The 24957-nt window shown below is 41.4% G+C and overlaps 1 protein-coding gene across 5 annotated transcripts in view; it reads right to left on the minus strand.

The window, feature by feature from the left end:
* The window catches only part of KHDRBS3 (KH RNA binding domain containing, signal transduction associated 3), a 165680-nt gene that overhangs the window by 70013 nt on the left and 70710 nt on the right, over positions 1–24957 (minus strand). For all 5 annotated transcript variants that reach the window (XR_002136731.3, XR_002136730.3, XM_088798937.1 and 2 more), the window contains exons 3-5: positions 16273–16389; positions 11337–11483; positions 7363–7502 (exon numbers count right to left, since the gene is read on the minus strand). Coding sequence is in view for 3 of the 5 variants with exons in the window: in XM_088798937.1 (XP_088655063.1) it covers positions 7363–7502; positions 11337–11483; positions 16273–16389 (404 nt within the window). In the remaining 2 variants the exon portion in view is untranslated. The remainder of the gene's footprint in view (positions 1–7362; positions 7503–11336; positions 11484–16272; positions 16390–24957) is intronic.

A 24957-nucleotide genomic window follows, 5' to 3' on the forward strand; every position in this document is an offset into this window, starting at 1 on the left:
ATGGACAAGCAAGCTGGGGGACATCCATACAATGGAATATTACTCAGCAATAAAAAGAAATGGGTTAACAATCCACGAAACGGTGTGGATAAATCTAAACGCATGCTTCTAAGTGAAAGAAGCTGGTCTGAAAAGGCTACAAACTGTGTAACCCCAATTACAAGACATATAAGAAAAGAAAAAAAATGACAGAGATGTGTTAAAAAACAAAAAAAAAACAAAAAAACCTGTGATTGACACAAGTTCAGGGGAGAAGGGAAAGTTGAATAGATGAAGCAGTAGGAATATTTTAGGGGGACAAAATTGAAATGGTGGCTACATTACACATAGCATTTGTCAAAACCCACAGAATTTTTAAAACACAAAGAGTGAACTTGAATGTACGCAAACTAAAAAATTATGCATTGTTTAGGAAATTGAGGTCTCCTAGGATGAAATGCTAAATGTGACAAAACATTTCAACTACATTAAAAAATGTATGAAACAACTTTACTGAAGGAGTCGGGAGGAAAAGTAAGTAAATTTAGGGATGAGTGAAGTTTGTAAGACTAAAGGCCAACACACCCGTACGTAAGCATTGTTCTAGTTGATACTGTTATTTCCCATAGACAGGGGGTGGGTGCAAGCGAACGATTCTGACAGCACTACATGTGTATGCTGCTACTAAATCACCAATGGATGGCGGTTGGTGGGAGCCACACCTCTCATGTTGGAGCGAAGGATATCGATAAGCAAGGGGAAGAGGCCAGAATAATCAATATGGTGATGGATGGAACTAGAGACATCAATACAAACTCATGATTAGTTTACTACAGTTGCAGATGGTTAAACATAGAAATATGCAGACATGTGATTATACATGGGTTAGTGTACACTCATATCTATATATGTCTTTGCTCTGTTAAAGGAGGGGGCCTCGAAGCCAGAACACACCAGGAGTAACAAGCAGAACTAGGATCCAGGTCTCGGTTTCTAACACTGTTACCCAACAGGAGGAACCAGGTTACTTGGAGAAATGGCTGATTCTAGGAATAGAGTAGAAAACATACAAGATAGTACTGGAGCAACTTGTAGTGCCAGAAAATAGGAAAGTACTCAAAAACCTTAAAAACAAATTATGGGGGCATGTCAATTGAGCAAAGTGGCCATAGAAAGAACTCCCAATGGCCATGCTGAAACACTCTGAACAATTCCTATCGGATTTTAACCCAACGCAGAAAATATATATGCATGAGCCCATCCTGATACATATAAATGAGATAATTAATAAATGGGAGAGAAGAGAAAAATCTCCCAAAGAGTGTATGTAGACATTCCATCCTGGGTGGGGAAGTAACTTTACAGCAGGGAAACCTGACAAATACTGACCCCAGTCAGTCTACCAAGGCAATAGCAACAGTGATGAGTCATGTGGATAATGTGACGTTGATATCATGTGATGAAAATGACATTTTGAGTTCCTCAAACACATAACCTCAGGCTAATCATGACAAAAATATTAGAGAAATCCCAAATGATGGACATCTTATAAAAAAAACTGACTAGCACTTCTCAAAACTGTCAAGATCATCAAAAAGAAGCAAAATCTAATAAGACTTTCACCCTTAGATAACTTGTTTTATTCCTTTTAGAAGTATTACAAATTAAGTTTCATTTTTTTGTTTTTGTTTTGTTTTTTTTCATGCAAGCCCATAAAAATTGGTACAAAAAACATGGTGGTCAAAACCAAGAACACTGGGGTCAGATCTGAATTCAATTCCTGGCTGTGCCTATAGCTTAACTTCTGCCTTCCTGTCAACATTCAAACTAATCAAAAGTCTGAACTTTCCAAGCCAGTCTTCTCAGTTGTGAAATGGGATATACAACCCACTTCTTAGTGTTATTGTGAAGGAAAAAAAAACGACATAGGATATATCAAGTGTTTCTCACATTTCCTACTCAATGCAAATCAACAATTTACACAAATGCCCATCACTCTGAACTGTACTGTCTTATTCATCCTTTTAACCTCCAGTATATACCTAGAAAAATCTTCAATGTGATTAGAGGGATAAAGTAGTTTCCACTGATAGTGCCTCTAACTCATTCATGGCATTTCAGTTGATCTATGTATATTCAAACTCATTAAGGCCCCTGCTTCCTTATCTATGTCCCATCGGGGCCATCCAAGGTGCTACATGGGCCACACAATAGTCAATATGTCCTTTGAATATATCAACTTATGTGTTTCACCAAATTGAAAGATATACATTTATATATTCAAGAAGCCCACAATTCTTTCCATCATCCTCCACATTATTAGATTATGTGATCAATGGAATCATACCAAAGTATCTGCTATAGAATTTTAGACAAGTCGTATAGATAGCTCCTGACACTTACCTATAAAAGCTCCTTTGACGATTCATGTTTAAGTGTTTGAAATTCCACAGGAATGGTGTTAATCAGCAGTGTTAGTATGGCTGTAAAATGGGGCTAATGACATCTAGCTCTTGCAAAATAGTTGTGGGGTTTGCACACAGGATAGAAACACACCTAACCTAGAACAGGCACTAGGTATGTGGGAATTACTATGTAGACTTCTTCGATGCTGTCCTGATACCTTCCTTTCGGCTGCTTGCTGAAGAATGCGGACAGGCAGCAGACAGAAGGTACAGCTCACATCAGTCCTCACGTTATACCTGTAGCAACAGCACATTTATATGTATTTTATACATTTAGCACCAGTAACGCAGTCTCGCAGAGTAAGAGTACACGTATACTGGGATCGATGTGAGGTCTGCGTCTGAGGCAGTAACGGCCTGAGGGGTCATTTATTTTCCCTAGAGAATCCCTAATGCATCTGACAACTTTTCTTCATCTCTGTGTTTTTCAGGGAGTGAAGCTTCATCATTTTGAGACTTTTTTTCTTGCCAGAGGCTGACAGGTGAATGAGAGGCCCGACAAAAGGAAAGGCAAACCCAGCCCAAAGTTATAAACCCTCAGAACACACGTAAGAAACTGTCAGAGTGGATGAAGACCGAAACTTGGGAACAGATGTCTCTGGCAGCAACTGCTCCCGGCACCTGTAGGGCCCACGTGAAATGTGGTTCTAGGGCAGTGCCTCTCACACTTCCGTATGTATCCTCACCATGTGGGGACCTTGCATGGGGCCGAGTCTGAGTCAGAAGGTGTTTGCGTGTAGCGGGAGACTGAGATTCTGCACTGCCAACAAGCTCTCAAGGGCTGCTGCTGGTGGTTTAGACCCAGAGGTTACAGACCTGCTCTGCAACCCGTTGCTTATCTCTTTTCTTTATTCTGGGAACCATCCAATATTCAGTGTAATTTTTTTAAAAAATTAGTGAGCAACTGTTTACACGACACAGAGTATAAAATAGATCCAAGGCAATTTGTTTTCTCTCTAACAACTTACAAAGTAGTGAGCAGTGAAACTGTTGACACTATAAGACAGTGCGAGAAAGTACAACCTCTTATAAAGCGCAAAAGACTTCTCTTTTCATCCAGTGAAATTTTAATCGTCATGGACTTACGGTTCTGGCTGATAGCATACTTTTACTTTTTTTTTTTTTTATTCAAAAACAAAACTAGCAAAATCTTTATCAGTCTAACTATCAGCCCTATTTCTTCCTTTAGGGCCTATGAAGCACAGGTCTTCCTCTCTGATAACAATGAAACTGACACCAAAGGAGTTTAAGAGAGATGTGTGATTGGCATGAGGTCCTATATCGAGGGCCTGATCCAATACCTGTGCTGTAAGAATTCAACTCTGAGGGTAGGATCACTTTGAGTAATCTGTAAATGAATCACGTCACTGCTTGGACTTGGAATGAGACATTAAAAAAATTAAGTAGACTTTGGATGAGTTCAATTTTCTATCTCTGTGTAATAGATGAGGAAACTGTGGCTTAGGAGGGAAGTTCCCTGAGGCCAGACAGTCAGAGCCAGGTGACTCTAGACCCCCTGATGTTGCCAGTGTCACACCCTAATTTCAAGCCATAAACAGTCCCCACCCTTTCTGCGGTTGAGCCTCTCTACCTGTGATGACCTCCCTCTGGCATCATTTCTCACCTTCATCCTAAGCCTGTTTGTACCCACAGACCCCACTCACATCTATTTGCACCCTTGTTTCTATTTCCCTTTCAATTTCTTCTCACACCCCTCGCCCCCTATTTAAACCATTCCATCGTAATTACTGATTTCTCTCAATTTCCCTCTAAAACTCCCTGACATAGGGACGATCAATGACTTAAGCATCTCTGCAACTTCAATTCCTGTCACAGAATGAGCTCAAGGAAAATGTGTGACATTAAATGACTTAACATCAGAAATAGGCTGATGGATTTTCAAGAGGAAACAAAACATTCAAACTTCTGAAATCCCAGGGTGTGGTGGGGAGAGAGTCCCACTGCATCTGTCTCAGCTTATTGGTGGGTCTTGTCTCATACTAGCCAAGGAAGAAATCGGCTGGCATGCCAGGTGTCAAAAACTTGCCCCTAGCTGGCACTGAAGTCTACAGGAGGGCCTGGTACATCTGTCCAGCTTTATGCTGCACTTGACATTGTATGTCTAAGTGCTTCTCTTATTTGTCCATCCCTGGCTGGCATTTAAATTACAAGTTCCGGTCAGAAGCTCTCACACCATCTGCAACATTATTTGCCTCGGTTGTTGTCTTCCTAAAGCCTATTAAGGTGCTTTTAAAACAAACCACATATTTTTCTCCTTTTGTCTCCCCTTAACTCCAATGCGGCCGCTCGCTAATACACCATCCAAGAGCACTGGGTAAAGAGTAACTGGATGCTGAGGACTGGGGACCTCAAGGCAAGAGCAGCTCATTTCCCAGGGAAGCCCTCCAGTATTCTGCCCGCGGCGTAGGGCATACGTGCCAGGTGTCAGCCCCTAGGTTTTCAGGAAAGGCACGTGCCGCTGACACAGAATGAGAAAGAAGCACAGGAGGCCAACGGTTCTGACGGTTTAGGAGGTAGAACGTCCTGAGAAGGTAAGTCTGGGAGGGAGTCACACAATTTAAATAGCATCCTAATAAAATGCTTTTTAATTGAAAATGTGTCTAGTAGGAGAAGAAATATGTTATCGTTCTCCTATATCCACCTTTACCTTAATAAAAAAAAAAGATCTTTCAATATAGCTGTGTGAAACACCGGGGGTGCCAAATTTATATATATACATTTAAAGAGATTTAACACTTCGGTCAACGTTTCTCAAGCAGTAGTTCGCCATCATCAGAAGTGTCTGGACGCTGATGGTAACCACTTTGAGCACCTCTTGTCATTGCAGAAGTCAAACGGGACTTGTATTCATCCTTTGTTATCGGTGTATATTGAGTATGACAATTTTAATAGTTTTCCTTTTTTAAAATGTGTATACATTTTTTTGGCACCGTCTGTATTTATGACCCATATACTAACTATTCAGTTTTCCTGATCACATTTCTCATAACTTCACACACTCTGAAGGAAAATATTTCAGTCCCAGAAGCAACCGCTGGCATCTATGCTATCATTCACACTGCATTTCAAAGAGAGTAAGTACCACGTGCAAATCAATGTGGAGGAGGGAAGGAGGGTGCCAGGGTCCCATGTTCTCCCATGTAGTGCCCAACAGGCAGAGTTAACTGTGGCTACTCATTGCCTCTCACAGCGCAAGCCGAAATACCAGTTTCACAAAGATGCGACGTCATGAAAACCAGCAGGGCACAATCTAATGTTGAAACTATGAATGACTACCTCCCCCTGCCAGTTCCTGCAAGTCCCATGAAACATGAACCTGTCTGGGGGCAACCCTGTGAGTTTGCTGCAGCTCCCCAGCACCTTGACACAGTGCGGGACGTGCAATCATAAGATCCAACATGTGGGATCGTAGTCCAAGAAAGAGAAGCGAGAAAGGGGCAGGCAAACTATGTAAAGAAACTGTAGCTAACAATGCCCCCAGTTGGGTGAAAGCTGAGAAAAGGCCTTGAGTGAGCGGGCTGGCCTCACGTCCTAAGCTAAAACAAAACCACCACATTCAGCACCCAATTCTGGTGCAGACACATTTATTTACTACTTCGAAAGGCAGATTTCATCTGCTATGTTCACTTTTCTTCCTGCTGTTTCTGGTGTCAAACTCAGGGACAGAGGATGGCCTGGTACGTAGGAGAAAGGGCCAGAGAAAGGCCAGGGGACAAATGACACAGAACGAGCCAGCTGCTTTGAAGGGAGCACCCCTGAGGGTTCAAAACTGTCTGGCCCAGATCAGAGCAGCAGGCAAAGCATGAGGGGAAGACCTACTGAGAGAAACAAAACAAAACGTGTGTCCTCGTCTCCTAAATAAAAAAAAAATTAAAAAAAAGTCTAAGTTTAGTTCCCTCATTTGAAACTGAAAAGATTTTATTGAGGCCGTTATTATGCAGGATTTAGTTTTAGCAGAAAGGTATCCTGAAGGGGTAACAGTGGGTGACATTCATGAAGATTCCAGGAATAACTTGTTCCACTGTGAAATTCCAAAGTGGTGACATCCTTGTGACCACAGAGCTAATTCAATCATGTGACAGACAAGAACTACATTAACAAAAAATACCGTAAATGTTCAACACTTGATCAGAAAGAGCCTCAAGGATTTGCTATGGTACTACATTCACTCAACAGTTTTTTACTGAGTGACTACTATATGCCAGGTATTGGGGACGCATACGAGGACCTTCATGAGTTTACGTTATAATGAGGAGAAACCCGTGAAAAAGTGAACAAATAACAAAGGTAAATTCAGTTTGATGAGTGCTACAAAGTAATGAAGACAGAGTGTCGTGGCCCAGTCCTGGCCTTGGAGATGGCTGCTTTCAACAGAGCCGTCAGGAAAGGTGCCTGTGTGTCCTGAGAAAGCAGGGCTGAGAGGGTACCACTTAGCTAGATGACTAGACACAAGGCGTTCCCAGGAGAAGGAAGAGTGGCTGCAAAGGATGAGGGAAGAAATGGGTTCTGCCTGTTTAAGGACAGAAAGCCTTTGGACCAGGCTGGCTGGAGTGCAAGGTAGAAAGTGAGAAAGGGGTAGACAGTGCCAGGTGGCGGAAGTGTGTGTCAGAAAGTGTGGGTTTTCTTCTAGCTGCAAAGGAAACTATACATGATTACCTTACACTGAAGGATTGTAGGCAGGGAGAAGATAAAATCTAATTTAATTTTAAAAGATCATTAAGATTGTAAATAAAAACTGGAAGAGTGGTACGGATTAGATTACGAAGGATGGAAGAGGTGATTAAAGAAAACCACTAATACACTGATAGAGCTGTCTGACTATAAATCGAGAAAACATTAAAATTGTTGTCCCGGTATCCTACTCTAACAACAAAATAAGTCAATTAATTACGCCTACCTGGTTATTGTTTGGGTTGGTACACCTCTTGTACGTAAGGTGGATTTCCCTCGGACAACCGGTACATCTGCATTTTCTGAACCACCATTCAAATATGTTAATTCCTGGAGCTGTGCTTGCCTGATTTCATCATTATAGTCCTACAGAGAAGACGGAAGATGGCGTAATTCACCTCATGTCAAAAATACAAAAGTATTTAGAACAAGAAGCAAACTCTTTTAATAGAAATAAAAAAGGTTATGACAATAGTTGAATTCGTAAAACAAGATCTGAGTTTGTTAAAACAAAAACGCATCAATAAATTATTGTAAAAAGGAGAAAACACATAGTACTTTTTCCCCAAAACTAAAATTTTCTATCATCAGCCATAACTCCTTTCCCCAGGCATGATTTTTCCAAGTGAAACATTTATAATACAATTAAAATACCATATAACAGATATATGGGCATTGCTATTTATAACTCAGTTAGTAGTTACTGAACATCTATGATGTACCAAGTCACAGAAAAAAGAGAGGAGCCAGCCATGGTCTCTATAACTAAAGAACTCACAATCTAACAAAGGAAGAAGACATACACATACCATGACAGATTGACTGAAATCAAGAACCATGTGGTCACATTATTTCTGTACATTTCTATTTGGCTAACGACACAAGTAACGGAATTCAACAGTTACAAAATGGAATACATCATCTCATCCAAATACCCAACTGAGAAACTTTGGAAGTTATATTTGAGTCCTCCCCTTTTCTTCATACCCCATCTTTCTGCTTGAGTCAAGAAAGATGTGTAATGAATAAACAAAAGTGTGACGTTTTGTAATAAAAGGAAAGTTTAGGTCTAAATGTTCAAAAAGGAAAGTCATCTAACTCAGCTGTGGGGAGTACAAGAAGTGTCTGTACAAGAAGTGTCATCTAGGGATGAGAGAACTAACAGCTAGGGGAGGGGCAGCAAAGTATTCCAGACAGAGGGAAAAGCATAGAATAAGACCACAGAGATGGTGTGTCGGGGAAAAAGAAAGGAGTGCTACATGGTTGAATTACAAAAACAATTCGAGGTGGGGATGGGGGCGTCAAAGTGGAGGGAAAGCCAAGGTCAAATCACGCAAAGCCTTAAGTCATTTTTTAAATACATCGTGAAATGTTCAAAATTAAGGGCACTAAAAAGCATTTCATTGTTTTAAAGAGGGGAGTTGCATATTTAGGCTTGTGTTCTGGAAAGATCACGCTAGCGTTAGTGTACCTGGGTAGCAAAGACTGGAAGCAGAGACTGAGAAAACACCACACCCCAAAACACACGCTTCTCAAGTGCACACGGAATATTCTCTAGGCTAGACCACCACACGCTGGGCACTAACACAAGCCTCAAAAATGTTTCAAGCACCAAAATCAAACAAAGGACATTCTTTGACCACAATGGAATGAATTAGAAATCCATTAAAGAAGGAAATCAGGGAAGTTCATAAATACGTAGAAATGAAAGCTTTCAGTTTTGTTGATCTTAACCAGCTTTTGATTTCATTGATTCTTCTCTATTTTCTGTTCTCTGTTTCACTTATTTCTGGTCTAATGTTTATTATTATTTTTCTTCTTGCTTTGTTTTTCTTTTCCCCTAAAGATGAAAGTTTTGTTTATGTATTTGAAATCCTTTATTATTTTTTTTTAATATAGGCATTTAAAACTATACATTTTCCTCTAAGCACTGACCTACATGCATCCTGGAAATACTGGTGTGTTGTGTTTCCATTTTAATTCATCTCAGGGCATTTTCTGATTTTCCGTGTGGATTTCTATTTTGATCTAATGATTAGTTTGATTATGTTCTTTCATTTCTACATATTTATGAATTTCCCAGATTCTGATTCGTATCCTTTTGCTGAAATAAGCCATAATCATAGAGTATAATAGAATTTCCTGAGTCCTGTGAGTCCTTTTAGAGAATTGTTAGGCTTGAAGGTGGCTGTGGGAACCCCTAGCCCAAAAATTTATTTGTACACGAAGGCCAGCAACGAGCAGGATTGCTGGGGGCAAGACATTGCTAGAGCGAGGCACATGGCTGTGAACAGGGACATAACGTTAACAGCAGGAGGACAAAGGCTCCACGAAGGGGACCAAAAAGCGTACAAGAACCTGAGAAGGATAAGGGAGCAATCGTAATCTGAAAGCCACAGGAAATCAGTGTTGCATTCACTCTGTCAAGGAGCCAAGTCCTAATTCCATGGGATTCACTAACAACAAAGGCATTACTGATTTCAGAACTAGTAATTTAGGCAAAAGAAGGGTGGTTCTGGAATGCATTTCTGTGGGATGAAGAGTAACTCTGAGTAAGTCGCAGATACAGTAAAGGCAGGCAGCTTCTTGCAAAGATGCAGAGAGAAGGACTGGAGTTTGAGAGAGAAAAGGGTGATTTTATGACAGAAGAAACAGAAGCGTATCTGAGTTTGAATAAAAGATTTAGAAAACAGAAGCGTATCTGAGTTTGAATAAAAGATTTCCTGAGTTGTTTAGAATTTAAAAATATGAAATAAGTTTAGTAAATTCATTTTAAAAATATACCGTCTCTTCCTTACTTTTCAAAAGCAGAATGCAAAAACATGACTTGAAGCTTACTAGTAGAGTAAGAAAAATAATAGGAACACCAATCACGAATGACGCTGAAATCCTAATGACCCAACACTCGCAGAGTAGGAGGAAGGAAAGGAAAATGGAGACAACTTCGAGTCACTAGGACCAACAGGAGAGGCTCAAGATGAGGAGTCTAGGTTTGACTGTAAATACAGATTCTTCCTCTAACTTATTTAGGGTATTGTGACCTCAGAAGAGTCATCTGAGTCTCTCATTATTTCAGCCTATTGCTCCAATGTTCCTTGCAGCATTATTTACAGTGGCCAAGACATGAAAACAACCCAAGTGTCCTTCGGTAGATGATTGGATAAAGAAGATGTGGCACATATATACAATGGAATACGAGTCAGCCATAAGAAAAGATGAAACACTGCCATTTGCAACCACATGGATGAACCGTGAGATTATCATACTAAGCAAAATAAGTCAGACAGAAAAAGTCGAGAACCATATGATTTCACTCATATGTGGGATATAAAGCTGGAAGTGACAAAAGAACAAGACAAACAAATAAAGGAACAACAACTCATAGACACAGACAACAGTTTAGTTGTTAGTAGATGTTAAAGGGGGGAGGGAAATGGGAGAAGAGGGAAAAGGAGGTCAAATATATGGTGATGGAAGGAGAACTGACTCTGGGTGGTAAACACATAATGCAATATATAGATGATGTGTTATAGAATTGTACACTTGAAACCTGTGTAGTTTTGTTGACCATTGTCATCCAAATAAATTTTAATTAAAAAAAAAAAAAATGAAAAAAACAAAAAACAAAACTGATACATATGTTCCCTACCATTTTACTAAAAAATGTGTGAAGATTAATAGATTATTTGTAAAGCACATTCCAAATAAAATGTGCTACATAAATGCCAAATATCTGCCCTGTTGAAAAGTGGTAGGAGGTGTGACACAAAATTGTATGCAGTTCAAAACAGATTCATGGGAAAATAACTGAACTGAGGCCCTATTCAAAAATTCGCAGAGAGCACTACTGAGTTTGTGTTGGAGAACAATGGATTCATGAGGTGATTTTAGTGTCACCAATGGGTTTAGGGCTCGGAGTCCCACAACTTGGACAAGTGACGGTGCTCTTCAATGTTCTTAGCCATGTATCCTCAGCAGTAGTATTCAGTCTCTTTAAAAATCTGTCACCTCATACATAAAGAAGGAATAATGCCAAGTAATTCACAGGGACACGGTGAGGTCTACTTGCAATGGCGTCCATGAAGCGCTTCACTAGATAACGTGCTATGTAAGTCACAATTCCTGATCAGAATGACCAAGAATTAAAATAAAGGAAAGACTTTAAAGTACAAATGAATTATCAGGAAAAGCTGTACTCACAGGAATGAGGAACTTCTTGATTTCTTCCAAGGCATGCCCCATCCGGGCATACGCTTCCGCTGGCGGGGCAAAAACCTCAATGAGAACATGGAGGTCGTCATTGAGGTGGAAGTACTTTGCTTCTCCACTTTTCCTCAACTCTTCTTCCTGCAGAAAGCAAAGCCATGTTTAAGAATGTGTCCTTATAAGAAGAGGAAAAGAAAATAGAAACTACCCCAGCTTATCTGGCATTTGGTTGTCACAGAAGAGTCAATCAACAGCAAACACCACCTAAGGAAGAAAGTTTAAAATATAAATCTGATCCCGCCACTCCCAGGCCTTTATGAAAACTCAAAAGGCTTCCTGCTGCCTCTGGCCTGGGTGTCTAGCCATCTGCTCTCTGCCCTTCGCTCTGGCTCCCTTTCCTCCTAGGGGTCTCCCTCAATCAACGCCCCCAAGAGTGCTGCACAGACCTCTGGGAGTCTCGGACTGGCTAAGCCACCAAGCTCCCTTGTGCACTGGTTTGCTGTGTGCCTGCGGCGCTATTAGAAAGTACTTACCACAATCTAAAATATCTAAAGGACCTCATTGGTTACTTGCCCATTTTCCATTTTGTCTCACTGAGGTGATGAGCGTGGAACTCACACCACGACTGTCACTCCGTGCGGCATTCCACTAGTCTAGCAAAGCGCGTGGTACAGAGAAGGTGCTCAACAGACACTTATTGAATGAATGACTAAACATCATTCATTCACTTCTATGTTGGTTTGCTACTCATATATCATTCAAAAAGTATTTCTACATGCCAGACACTAGACTCTATCTGAGGATAAAACAATGAACAATATGAATGACAGACTTTACTGCATGATTTTACATAATTATGATAAACATTTTAAACTTTTTTGTTGTTGTTTATACCATGAAATTCAGGGGGAAATTACGAGGAAACAACACCCAGATAATTAAAGGACTACTGGTTTTGCTCCATTATCTTTTCCTAACTAGCTTCCATTAGGGCGGCAGTTACCGAATCTGGGTCTTTGAACAGCCTTTGTTTCCAACATTCAAATCAGACACATTAAGATGAGTAGGGACCTACATCTAAAGTGATGCCCAAAATGTAGGGAATCTTCCTAGCCTCTCCAGAAACACCTACCTCATGAGAGAGAAGCCCGAAACTGCTGGCAACATCGTTTAATTCCAGCATTGGCCTAAAGGCCGAGGAGGCATAAAAACCCCTGACTTCACCCTTTAAGGCTTCAACTTTTGTTACTTAACTAATTTGAATTCTTACAAAGAAAACAGATATCAACATGAAAAGGGAATGGGATTCTGAGTCAGAAACACCTGAATCTAATCTATGCTGATCACCAGGTGTGTGAGTTTAGACAGATTATATGTAATCAAACATTTCATTTGCAAAATCAGTTGGGTGCTATTAATGCAGGGCCAGTGAGAAAACGAAAGGACCAGCTTTATGTACACACCCAGCGAAAGAGATAGTGGATATACCGCCCTGTACACTGTCGGACACTTGGTAGGCACTCAATAAATGCTAGTTTCCTTCACATGTATGGAAAGTGGGTCAGAAAGTGAAAGAAAACAAGAAAAATAATTAAAGACAGAACAAATATATGCTACCGTAATATCCTATGCAGTTTCTTTGAAATTCGTCCTGAGTATAGAAAGTACCATTCTTTTATGCCAACTGTAGACCATTCATTCATTGTTCTCATCAGAACATTTTCAATCATTTGGTCCGATACTCTGCCTTTTATAGCTGAAGCTTTATAAACTGGATTCTACGCACAGGAATTCATCTTTTTTTTTTTTTTTTCAGTTCATCTTTGAAAGCATGGACTACTGAAACACTTCTTATCTTTTTCTAATATGTACCAAAATAATAATTTTAATGAGATCATAATCGTTGATTCCTAGTCAAGCGTTTTCATTTCTATCACAAACTTAGGACAGAACAGGGAGGCTTTCTTCTCAAAACCACAGGTGTGACATGATTCCACAGAGGGAGCCGTTGTTCCCAGTCCATTTCATGGTGAATGAGGAGACGCGATGTGGTGTGTGGGGAAGAACACAGACTTTGACGTCCTGCATTCAAATCTGAAATCCAACCCGGACTGTATAACTTTGGGCAGCTTAATTCCTCCTCACCTGGCAGGGGTGATTTTAAATGAACAGCACCTACTGCTCACAGGGCTGTCGTAGTGAGAAAGGAGTTACTGTAACAGTAATTAGGAGAGATTAGTGATAAAGGAATTGTAATAATAAAGACAGAAAAAGTCTTTAGGTTTATGTCTGACATACAATAAGCACTCGGTCAATGATGAATACAGCCATAATTATCATAATAATGATAATTACTATTAAACGAGGATAGTATTGATTCTTCGAGTACTCTGTAACATAGAGGACGTGGGTAAAACACGCAGCATGATGTTTGGCACAAACTGAGGACTCAGCAAACCATAGCACTCTGGTGCTTATTATGCCATGTAACCACCTAGCACACATCAGTCATGACTCCCATAATTTTATCAGTGTAGCAAATACAAGAAGAAAGTGAATTATGTTCACATTAGACTTTAAATAGTGAACACTTTAAAAACCTAAAAGGATGAGATTTTAATACAAAGTAATGGAATCGCTTTAGAAATAAGCACATTATTAACTGAGAATTTCTGTAGACAAAAATTAAACTAGTAAAAAGGCTCAAGTGTAGTCAGGCAGTGAGGGTCTGATTACAGCACAGCAGATGGGACACCAGTAGTATCTGCTGAAGGCCATCCGGGGGCGGGGCTTCTGGGGTCTTGTCCACTGACAGTGGGTTCAGTGGACTGTAACCCCCAGTGTATGCTATTCCCCCAGTTCCCGGTTGTCTTGATGGAATATAAGTGATCAGCCACTTGGAATCCCCACAGCGATTCACTGACTGATGTGGGCAAGGACATTAGAAATGAGCGCATGAGTGACTGGGTGGTAAGTGGTCCGGGAAAGAGGCCCACATGTGTACGAACAGGGTGCCCCAGGTAACGCGAAGCAGGCACTCAGGGACCAGGTAGCCAAGAGGACCGACTGTAGCAGATCCAAAGCACCTCATTCCCCAGCCACCTCTGTGCTACTCAGGGGACTCATCAACAAAGTGCCCGTGGTGATGGGGAGAGCTTATGCGTTACTTCCCAAGAGACGTCTCTCAAAAAGGAGGACTGGCTACTGCCACTACTGAGTGTCCGATGTGCCACAGCAGAGAACTACCACCAGCCCTTGAAATGACAACGTGATTGATCTGGAAGGACCACCAAGCGCTGATGGCAAGCTGACAATATTTAGGTTCCCTTTCTTTATACGGACAGCCGGGCACTTGCTGTTACTTGGACATGTCACCCAGGTAACGACGTGCCTTCGCCACTTCCTGCCTTCCTGTAAAACTGTCTGTGGATGCCCGGATCACTGCCACCGAGTGCCACCAAACATGCTTCCGACCGACCAACTCCATTAACAACAAGCAAACTAAGTAGCACAGTGTCCATGAGTTTCATTGGTCGTATCAGGGACCCCATCGCCTGACGGCCTTTTTACTTCATCAAAATATGGGTAAGGGTGGGGGGCTCTCCTACAAGACACACATCATTTCTGACCAACTGACCAATATAAGGTTGCATTTTCTCCGACTACCAGAACAGATGAGGCAGGGAATCAAAGTGACATCATTTGAGACAGCAATGCTTAGTGCTAACCTAGCCGTGAATTAGAACCATTTCAAACACCGATTAAAAATTCATTTTAAGGCTCCACCCCAAATAGGTTGGGGCCTGGGAATCTGTATTTTTAAACAGCATCCCATGTGAGTCTGATACAAAGCCATGTTTTAATCAAATAATATTATGAACCTCACTAATTAACCCGGAAAATACACTTAAGTTCTCTGAATCTGTTTTCCTACATATAAAAATTTCATTTAAAATTATGTTTATCTTCCATCATTTTTCCAATGATAATACAGAGCAATGCATGTAAAATGTCTCACATGCTGCCTGAGTCACAGTGGCTGTTCAATAAACAAATAATGGCTACTTTTATTATGAAAGCTATTATTTAGATAGACTATTTTTTTATTTATATATATATGTATATTTTTTTGTGAGGAGGCTGAATTTTGTCTAAATAACTTTCTTGTCTGACACACTCATTGTTCAACATTTCACGGTGCGTGATCATTAAATGTAAATTTGGTTCTTAGTAATACAAATCTTTTAGCAATAAAAGAACAGCAAAGTGATAACAGAGAACAACATAAGTGACAACACATTATGAAATGTGAAAATTTCCTTCAGAATTGGCATATTTAAAAAAGTGATCAATAAAAATAAACTCAGTAATTTCAGCTTATTAAAAAAGGAAGCAGTTAATGTGACTACATCCAAGTAGAACTATGTGTAAGCAATTATTTAAAAATTCCCAATCAATTTTAACTTGATACAACACATAGAATATCAAATGAGGGGCAGAAAGGGCAAATACAATTATGTACTTTATGCATTCAACTATGTGAAACACAGGCATAGAAAAAGACCTCAAGGCACTACACTAACATGCAGGCAATGATGCTGAGACTACAGATAGCTTTTATTTCTTTTCATGATAATTTCAGTATCACTGAACTTTCTACAAGGTAACATATTGCTTCTAGAATCAAAACCACGGGTACTACTATTTTATTTAATAAACAAATATAAGAGTTATAGATGTAGGTTTAAAATACTACCTATTCTGAATTTGGCCAGAGTGCCCCAATTTTCTAAACAGTATCATAAATATATCATCTTCTACTATAATTTGAGATTCTAGTTAGCCTTTATGCAATATGTATTAATAAAATGGGTGATCTAAAAGTACATCATGTAATGACTGAAAAAGCAGCCACTGCCAATTGTATTACCTTTGCCTTGTCTCTCATGGACCCTTTTCCAAGGATGGACATTTTTGTCAAGGTTTCTTCTTGTAAACGCTTCAGAGAATTTCCACGAGGACCCAAAAGTTTCCCCACAAAGTTGAACTAGGAAAAACAAACAAATCAACCAGATTTGTAACATTCATATCTGAAAGTCATTTCTTAACCTTGACTATTAGGAAACACTGTAGCATACACTACACATCATTGATTAATGACAAATAGTTAAGTTCCTGCTACATGAACCAAAAAACATAATAAAAACAAGGCTAAAAATTGTAAAGTTTAAAAAAAAAAGATATTTATACCAATCACTTCAGTGATGGCTGTATTTCAGCTGTAAATGTGGTTAATTTCCTTGACAATTTCCATACAATCAATACCAACCGTGAACAGTGCCAGGATTAGAATACAGGTGAGAAAAACGACGTTGGGTGTCCTACACTGTGCACTCGCCTGGTCATCATGGAGCATCTGGGTTCTTGGGGTCAGCACTTAAGCCTTGGATGGTCAACCAATGAGCACTGACCTAGATGTGTTCTTACACATTCAGTGGCTGACAAAAGCTTTCCAGCAAAATCCCATCTATCTTCTTCTAAAGAACTAGCTATGGGAACGTGGATACTTTATTCAGCTTAGATGCTGAGGGTTCTTTATTTAACAAGCAGAGCAGAAGTGAATTAATTAAGAGTATGGACTCTGAGGCTAGACAGCCATGGATTTAAAACCTGGCTTTTCCATTGGCCAGCTGGTGACCCCCTAACCTCTCCACACTTCAGCATCCTCATCTAAAAAATGGGAATGAGAAACGACTATACGACTACCCTCGTGGGGCTGCTCTGAGGATGAAATGGGCCATAGAAATCAATAATTTAGAACGATGCTTGGCACAAAATAGAAACTCAATCAATGTATCTTGAATGAGAAAATTATTATTAGAAATTTCACATAACTTTTAAAAGCCTTACTATAATTAAGGTAAACCGAGAATACTTCTTGCTATCAAATAGAAAGACAGCATTGTTTATTACACAAACTTCTCCGAGGCAAAATTCTTGATTACAAACTTGTGAAGTTGCTGTTTTGACATCAGCTATCTTTCACGATCTATGCCACTGATGTGTTGTTGCTGTTTTTAAGAGAAAAAATGTTCTTATTTGTCTAACTATGATAATTGAAGTAATTTTCCTGAAACATGTACTTTAAAAAAAACCAAAATGATATTTTTTTCCTTGCCCACTTTTAATTTTATTGGTCTTCGACAATACTCAAGTATATATTTTTAACCTTCACATACAGTTATACTTTTGCTTTTGAAAATTTAATGTTAAATAAATTACTTTTAAAAATATGAAAAGAATACACAATTGAAAATGCCAAATACTACTACAAAGTGGGGGGAAAATAATCAGTGTCTCAGCCCACCCACCCCTACCTTATTCTTGTTCCCCATTTTCTCTCCTTCATCATTTTGGAATTTCTATTTGGATATCGGACCCCCTGAGTTGGGTCTCTAAGCGTCTCTCATTTTTCTTCTCTTTTTCTTTCATCTTCTCTCTCTACTTCCTGGGAGCTTTGATTACATTAAGCATCCATAGCTATTGATTCTTTCATTTCTGCTACCAGCTGTTTAACTACTAATAGTATTTTCTTACATTTATTCATTTTAATGGCCTTTTAAAGAAACGTATGGAAGCAATATAAGTTCTTCTCTTTCTGAGGATACTTACTAATGATAACGGCCTTACCCCCCATGTTTGAGACTTGGTCCCTTTCTACAGCAGTTGGCATTCCTCAGACGACTGGTCATCCTCTGCTACATGTTCTTAAAAATTTAGACTGAGGCTCTGAAATGCTGACTGGAAGTTCTGCTTTCATACATAGGATGTAACAATCAGATCCGACAACTCACTACAATATGGCAGACCAGTTTTTCCATCAATACCTGCTCAAACCCCAGTATCCGTATTTCTTTTCTCTCGGGCGAGGAGGCATCTTCCGGAAGAGGAATTCCCAGTCTCCTAAGAGGAGGGAGAAGGCTGGCTGCCAGGATTCTGAGAACCCATCAGTAAGCACGCACACCTTTATTTATAAAGGAAGTAATTCCCTCATCTAGTGTGGAATCGCACTGCAGCCCTCGGCTGTATCTACCTGGGTCTCAGAGCCAGAGGCTTCTCTGATTCGGCCTCTGCAGGAATCCTTTAGTCTGTTGCGAGGTTAAGAAAGGCAGACGCCTGGTTTTATCAGCTGGGAAGAACATCCGGCCGGTGGTCTTAACTACTTCCCACACAACCTTTCCTCCAAGTCCCCTCTTTTCAGTTCTACCCCGTAAACCCACCTTTTTAGCAAATTCCCGAGTCTCCCCAAGGTCTCCCCGCACTAAGGAGCACGGTCCTGGTTGATTTTCTCTCCCCGTTTAAGCTCAGGACGTGGCTTTCTCTGATTTCCTACGGCATCACCATTGACCCATTTATTTTGCAGCTACCAAAATTTTACTGACATCATATGCCTATTGTTATCTCACACTCTCATTCTTAGCTTCATGGATTTGTGACTTTTAAATTAATTTGTATTCATTTTAGTGGGTTTCCAGGATAGCATAAAAATGAATTTACGTGATCAAACAGTCACATTTACATAATATCTTTAATAGTTACACATTCCCCCAATTAATAACTCTTAAGAGACCTTAGAAGTCATCCAGTCCGAACGTCCTATTTTATTCAGAGGAAACTGAAGTCCACAGAGTGATATGATTTACTCAAGGTCACTTGATAAAATCTAAAAACGCAGGATTCTACATAAGAAAGAAGAACATTTTATGTAATTTTATATGCTTTTAGTTTCCTTTCTCCATTTCACTTCTCTTAGTATTTTGTTCACAAAAAGCATATGAAACATTTTGACAATCAGAAGCCCTTTTAATCCCCTTCTTTGTTCCACCATGTATCACGTGTTAGTTGTAGCTCCCTAGTCAAGTGAACCCTCATGAGTCTGGCCCTCATCTACAACACAGGGATCCTGCTACCTATTGGGGGTGCCTGTCGTATCAAATACAAAAATGCATAAAAATCACCTACCAGAGCAGCCCGTCGACTGTGCAAACTCTAGGCCAAATTAGTAAATAACACATCGATCAACTTGACTATTGTGGAGATATATAATTTTATGAGAGCAATACCCAGGGTTTACCGAGAACCGACTCCCTTCATCCATGAGGCTCCCACGGGAGTCACCACACTGAGACAACATGACCATGCCCAGGGCCCCAGGCTGGTCAGGGAGTTGAACTTCACCTGGAAGTCAGGAGAGCCTGAGGTTTAGAACTGAGCGTGGGGACAACCGAATGCCCTCAGAGCTGACTCAGCAATGGCAGTGTGTTCAAGGGGTCGGGTCCTCAAAGGCAGATCACATCACCTCCCTGCGGGTTGGGGGGGATGTGGAAATATGAAGCATGTTTGGTGGTCACATGATTGTGGGTCCCTCCTGGCATTTGGTGGGCAAAAGTCTAGGGTGTCACTCATCACCAACGGATGGGACTGCCCTTCACAGTGCAGAAGTGTTCTGTAAAATACCAGGTGTGCCCCTGTTAGGAAACCCTTGTAAGAAGAGGGGCCACAGACTTTGGTTACTATTTCTTAGGCTTGAAGTCCTTTTTCCTGTCCTCTCAGTTTTCAAGTTCGGTTCCTCCATGGATTCTCTAGCACTCCCTAGTGGCCGGTACTTGCAACAAGAAAAGGCTTATGGAACGCATGAGCTCAGTAGATAGTTTGGACTCTAGGTGATATAAAAAATAAGCGGCTTAGGCAGCATAGTTCTCTGAGGTGCCACCAGTTCTGTGAGATGCTGATGGTCCACTCGTTGTGGAGTTGCTGAGGGGGTGTCTCAGGTGCTACCCCCCCCATGCCAGCAGCATGTCCAGTCCTCGACGTCACTGTATGTCCCACGATGCGGCTTGTAAGAGTAAGTAAGTCCACTGCAGGGTTATCATGAAGATGAAACAGATAAAGTGCTGAGCACAGTGGCAATGCTGCATTTCACCTGAGCCATCAGCTCTGGAAACACCATGAGAAATCCTCACACCCTTTGGCATTCCTGGAAAGGGCTTCCTGCAAAGAACTAATCTTCCCCATGAGACTCGGGTAAGACCTCGGGGTGCGGATGACCCCCTTGTTTACCTGCAAGGAGGCCAGCCAGAGGCCCTCCAAATTCCCATTCTTTGCTCCAATAAAGATCAGCTGACCTGTTTGTCCCCACTATCCATCACAAGGTACCCCTTAACCTGACTTGATCAAACTTCAGTTAAGTTTCTCCCTGCCTCAGTGACACCTGCAACCTGGGTCAGCATGCAACTCTCCGGAAAGGCACGTGTTTCCAGGGACCAGCCTCGGGGTAAAACATTCTCCGGTTCACTGCCCCATCATTCCACCTCCACCCATTCCTCTCACTTCCCCACACCTTTCTGGCCTTGTTCACATTTCCCCATGAAAGAAAAGCCCTTTGCTGTGTGACCTCGGCCACTGCGAGAGCTCACGCTCAGAGGCAGCCTCCTGTCACAAGAGCCCAATCCCTGCTCTTCCCATAACCCTTTCAAATAGAGTCTCTCTTGACTTAAGTCAGGATTTGGTTTTTATTTGATAACTGTGATTGCAAGATAGTAAGAACTTAATACATTTTAACTTTCATTTTTATTCATCATTTCACTTGTGCATAAATTTGCATAGAAGGTGAAAGTGTTACTTGTAAGACTAATGATTTTTCTCCAGGTGCCAATTATCGTATTACAAATATATTATATTACAAATGTTACTATTGTAAATAGAAAACTTTCAAATGATTATGAAGACAGTAAAGCAACATAAAATAAGTATATCTGAGTTCCACTGCATAATGTATAAGATCCAATAACTACGTTCTTTGTTGGTAAAGACCCAGTGCCTTCTGAACTAGCTGTGTATAATTGATCTAAACTATATTTGTGACATGACACTGTTCCTTGGGGAACAATTAAAGTTAAGCTGTCATTTCATAAACAACTAAGCGTCCGGAACATGGCACTGTCTCCATTAAAAGGTTTCCCTTAATTGGGTGCTCACCAAAAAGTTGTTCAGTCTAACAAAGAGACGTTCTGTTGACCTCTAACTCACACCGAAACTGAACTTGTAACCTCTTCCTCCATAGCTTCGAATGTTACTCATTCAGAGTGTCTCAGCCCAGCAATGGCACTGCCATCCATGCAGGGACTCAAGCAGAAACCTGACATTCATTCCATGGGGGCAGTGATGAGGCCTTTCTTATCCACTGCTCCAACACCTGTGCACAGAGGGCATTTAGTAAATGTTCAACGAATTGCATCCTAACAATTTTATCTCCTAAATATCTCACAGACCTTTCTCCGGTCCCCCCCCCTGCCCCCCAACTGTAGTTCCAAGGCCGTCCTCATCTCTCACCTAGCCCTCTGCAGAAGGCTACCTCTTTCCATCAGCAGAGAGGTCTTAACACAAAGGTGACCTTGTAACATCTCTGTTTAAACTACAACTGTCCAGCCGTCTGAGAATGACCTGCTGTGAAAGGGCCACTTTGATCCAGCCCTTGCCCACATCTCCAGCCTCGCCACTCTCTCCTGCTTCCGATTTTATGACTCTGGACTTAGTTAGGTTTCTTAAAACCGCCATGTTTCAAGAACTACCCATTTGAGCTCAGACGCAGAGCAGGGAAAAATGATACCCCTCTCACTCTTAAAACAAAAAGAAAGCTGGATGGAATGCAAGTTAATGCTGACGTCCCAGGGCCAACACTGAGCACACACCTGGTGAGGGCTCAGGCACCTGCAGAGAAACAGACTGCTTCCTGGGGCTGGCTAGCAGGAAGCCTTGGAAGGCCCAGAACTAAGAGAGGTGGTCCCTTCAGAAAGGCTTTTTCTGCAGGAATCCAATGCACCTCCCCACCCCCAGGTGCTCACACAGAAGATCCAGGAAGAGTCCTGAAATCTCTGCTTTGCCAGGTGCAAGAGGAGGGCAGGAAAGCAGCCACCGATGAAATCTGCCCAGATCAACCCCACCATCTCCCATTCTGAACAAAAGCCTGCAGGAGGGAGGAAAACAAAACCACTCTGCTCTGCTTTTTAAATACTGACAAAATGAACGCAGCATGTACTTAGCTCTGCGTCTAGCCCTCGGTCCCATTACAACAGTGAGGGAGGTGCATGCGTGGTCCAGGTGCCGGGTGGAAAACAGAAACTAACAATGACCAGTGCCTGCGGAGTTTCACGGTTTACTAATAAGAGCCAGATGACAAACAGGTAAAACATACAGGATAATTGATGTCTGATCACTGCAGCAAGCATCCAGTGAGGGGGACAGAAAGTGACAACGCAGAGCATGGGTATTCACAGAGGGAGTGGTCAACAGCAGGCAAGTTTGGCCTCTGTGATGGTTACCCGTGAGCTGTGTCCTCTGCCAGGATCTGGAATCGGACAATTTCTTGCAATGTGAACAGTGAGTGCAAAAGCCCTCGGGCACCAAGGGGCTTCTGAGGAAAAGGCAGCTGGCCAGCCAGACTCTGGGAAGGACATTACGTCAGGTCAGAGAAGACAGACATGTCCATCTGGGCCGCACAGGTCATCATCCAGATTTGGATTTAAGTCTGAGTTAATTTACACTGAAAAAGAACAAACTCAAAGGTACAAAGGACACGCAGGGCCAGGCCTTTCTCATCAGTCTAAGAGGCCCAGTGGGTTTCTCCTCCAGGCACCGCCCTCCAGTCTCTGTGCTTCTCCTGCTTTCTCTTGTTACGCGTACCAAGTGGTATTTTAAGCCATTTCCTTTCATGTTGGGTTCCTGAGAATCAAAGGGAATGTGAATACGCTACGCTGAAATCTTCCTTCACGTCTTAATCCCCTTCTCCATTCTTAATACACTGCATGGCACGCAGTAATGCTCAAAAAAAATAAAAAAATAAAAAGAAAAAAAGAAAGAAAGAAGAAGAAAAAAAAATGTACTGAATCAACAAAAGCAAAAGAATAAATTACTCAACTGTGGGTCCAGGGACCTGGTGTCCTGTCTATTGTTGCTTTATTTTGAGAAAGCCACAGCTGTATCAGCAGTATCATAAAATATAAAACACTCTCTGGCACAAGAGGAAAAGAATTTCAAAGCATGAAGTCCTTTCACTGGTGGCGTCCCCATGCTCAGAAGGGTTACGGTGACTTCCTCAATTATCACACGGCCTGCTTAATATTCCTTTTATATATTATTTCTTTCAATGCACTTTATGATTTCATAGACAAAATCAAATCCTGGGATAAATCTCATACTTGCTAAAAGCAATTCCCTTTGGTCCATTATGGTCCCTTCTCGTTTTCATTGCCTCCCCCACCCCCTAAAACCCTAGCCTGCAGCCAACATAGGCATGTTACATCATTTTCACACAGCCCCCTCCCCCACTTGGCAATTAGAAAATTAGAGCTAGGCTTGAATGCTATCTTGGTTAACTATGGCTGCGTAACACACTAACCCAAAACTTACGGTCCTGAATAATAACTATTTAACATATTTGCTCACAATTCAGCAATTTGAGCCCTGGGGGGAATTCCACATGGCAACAGCCAGATGGCCTGGGGCTGCAGGTCCCACTTCAGAGATGGCATATGCCCATGTCTCTTAAGTTGGAGGCTGCTGTCAGCTGGGGACCTCAGTTCTTGCTGGTTTCATTGATTCTCTTGTCCCTGGGTATCCGGGGCTTCCTCCTGCCATGGTTGGCCTCAGGGTGATAGGGTGTTTGCATGGCATGGCTTCCAAGATCAGCAAAGCAGAAACTGCCAGTTCTTCCTAAAGCTCGGGCCTGGCCCCTTGTCAGCCCTGCTGCATGCTCTCAGTTAAGGGGGCGGCAGGGTCAGGACACACTCCAGGGAAGGGCACTTCTCACGCATAAATGCACGAGGAAGTGGTCACTGGGGACGTGGGGGGTGCAATATAATTCTCTACTGCAGACAAAAACTACAAGTAACCGTTTTCAAAAGATTACGTTTCAATAGCCTCAAACATCACAGTCTTTTCTAGTTCCGGCTATCTACCTGCCTGGCTTCTCTCTCCCACGTGGAGGCAGGCATAGAGATCTGGGGGCAGAGACCCCCACTTATCCATCAGTGTACCTCAACAGCTGCCTACAACAGCACCTAGCTTTCACAGGCAAGCGAGGTTTCATGCATCAAAAAGTGAACGACAAAAGCCAACCAAAATCAATGTCCAAATCATCTCAGTCACTACCTAAGTTGTCAATTAAAACAAAGCCTTGAATATACAACACAGGCACAGAGGAAGGAAGCAGATTTTGGACATCTGGGTCCTCACTGGTCAACAGCATCTTGTAATTGAGCACCTTATAAAAGCTAAATGTTTATCAAAAATGCTTAAAAAGACATCTGAGAAAGACTGGAAAACAATGCAGTTCTGTATGAGATAAACAATGAAAATGTATTTGTATCAAGGTTTCTGAAATAGGATGTGAGAAACAAAAGAGAGGATAAAAAGAATTCAAAAGAAATATGTTTTGATACAGTATGAACTTAAGAGTATGTATCTTAAGAGCTAAGAAACTGTGAGGAAGAAAGAACGGGCTAGAGGCAAGCAGCTCCCCCAGGGCACCCCACGGTGACGGCGAACGGGACGGCTC

The sequence above is a fragment of the Rhinolophus sinicus genome, chromosome 6 (assembly GCF_057876585.1).
Source record: "Rhinolophus sinicus isolate RSI-liver-muscle chromosome 6, RSI-T2T, whole genome shotgun sequence".
NCBI lineage: Eukaryota > Metazoa > Chordata > Mammalia > Chiroptera > Rhinolophidae > Rhinolophus > Rhinolophus sinicus.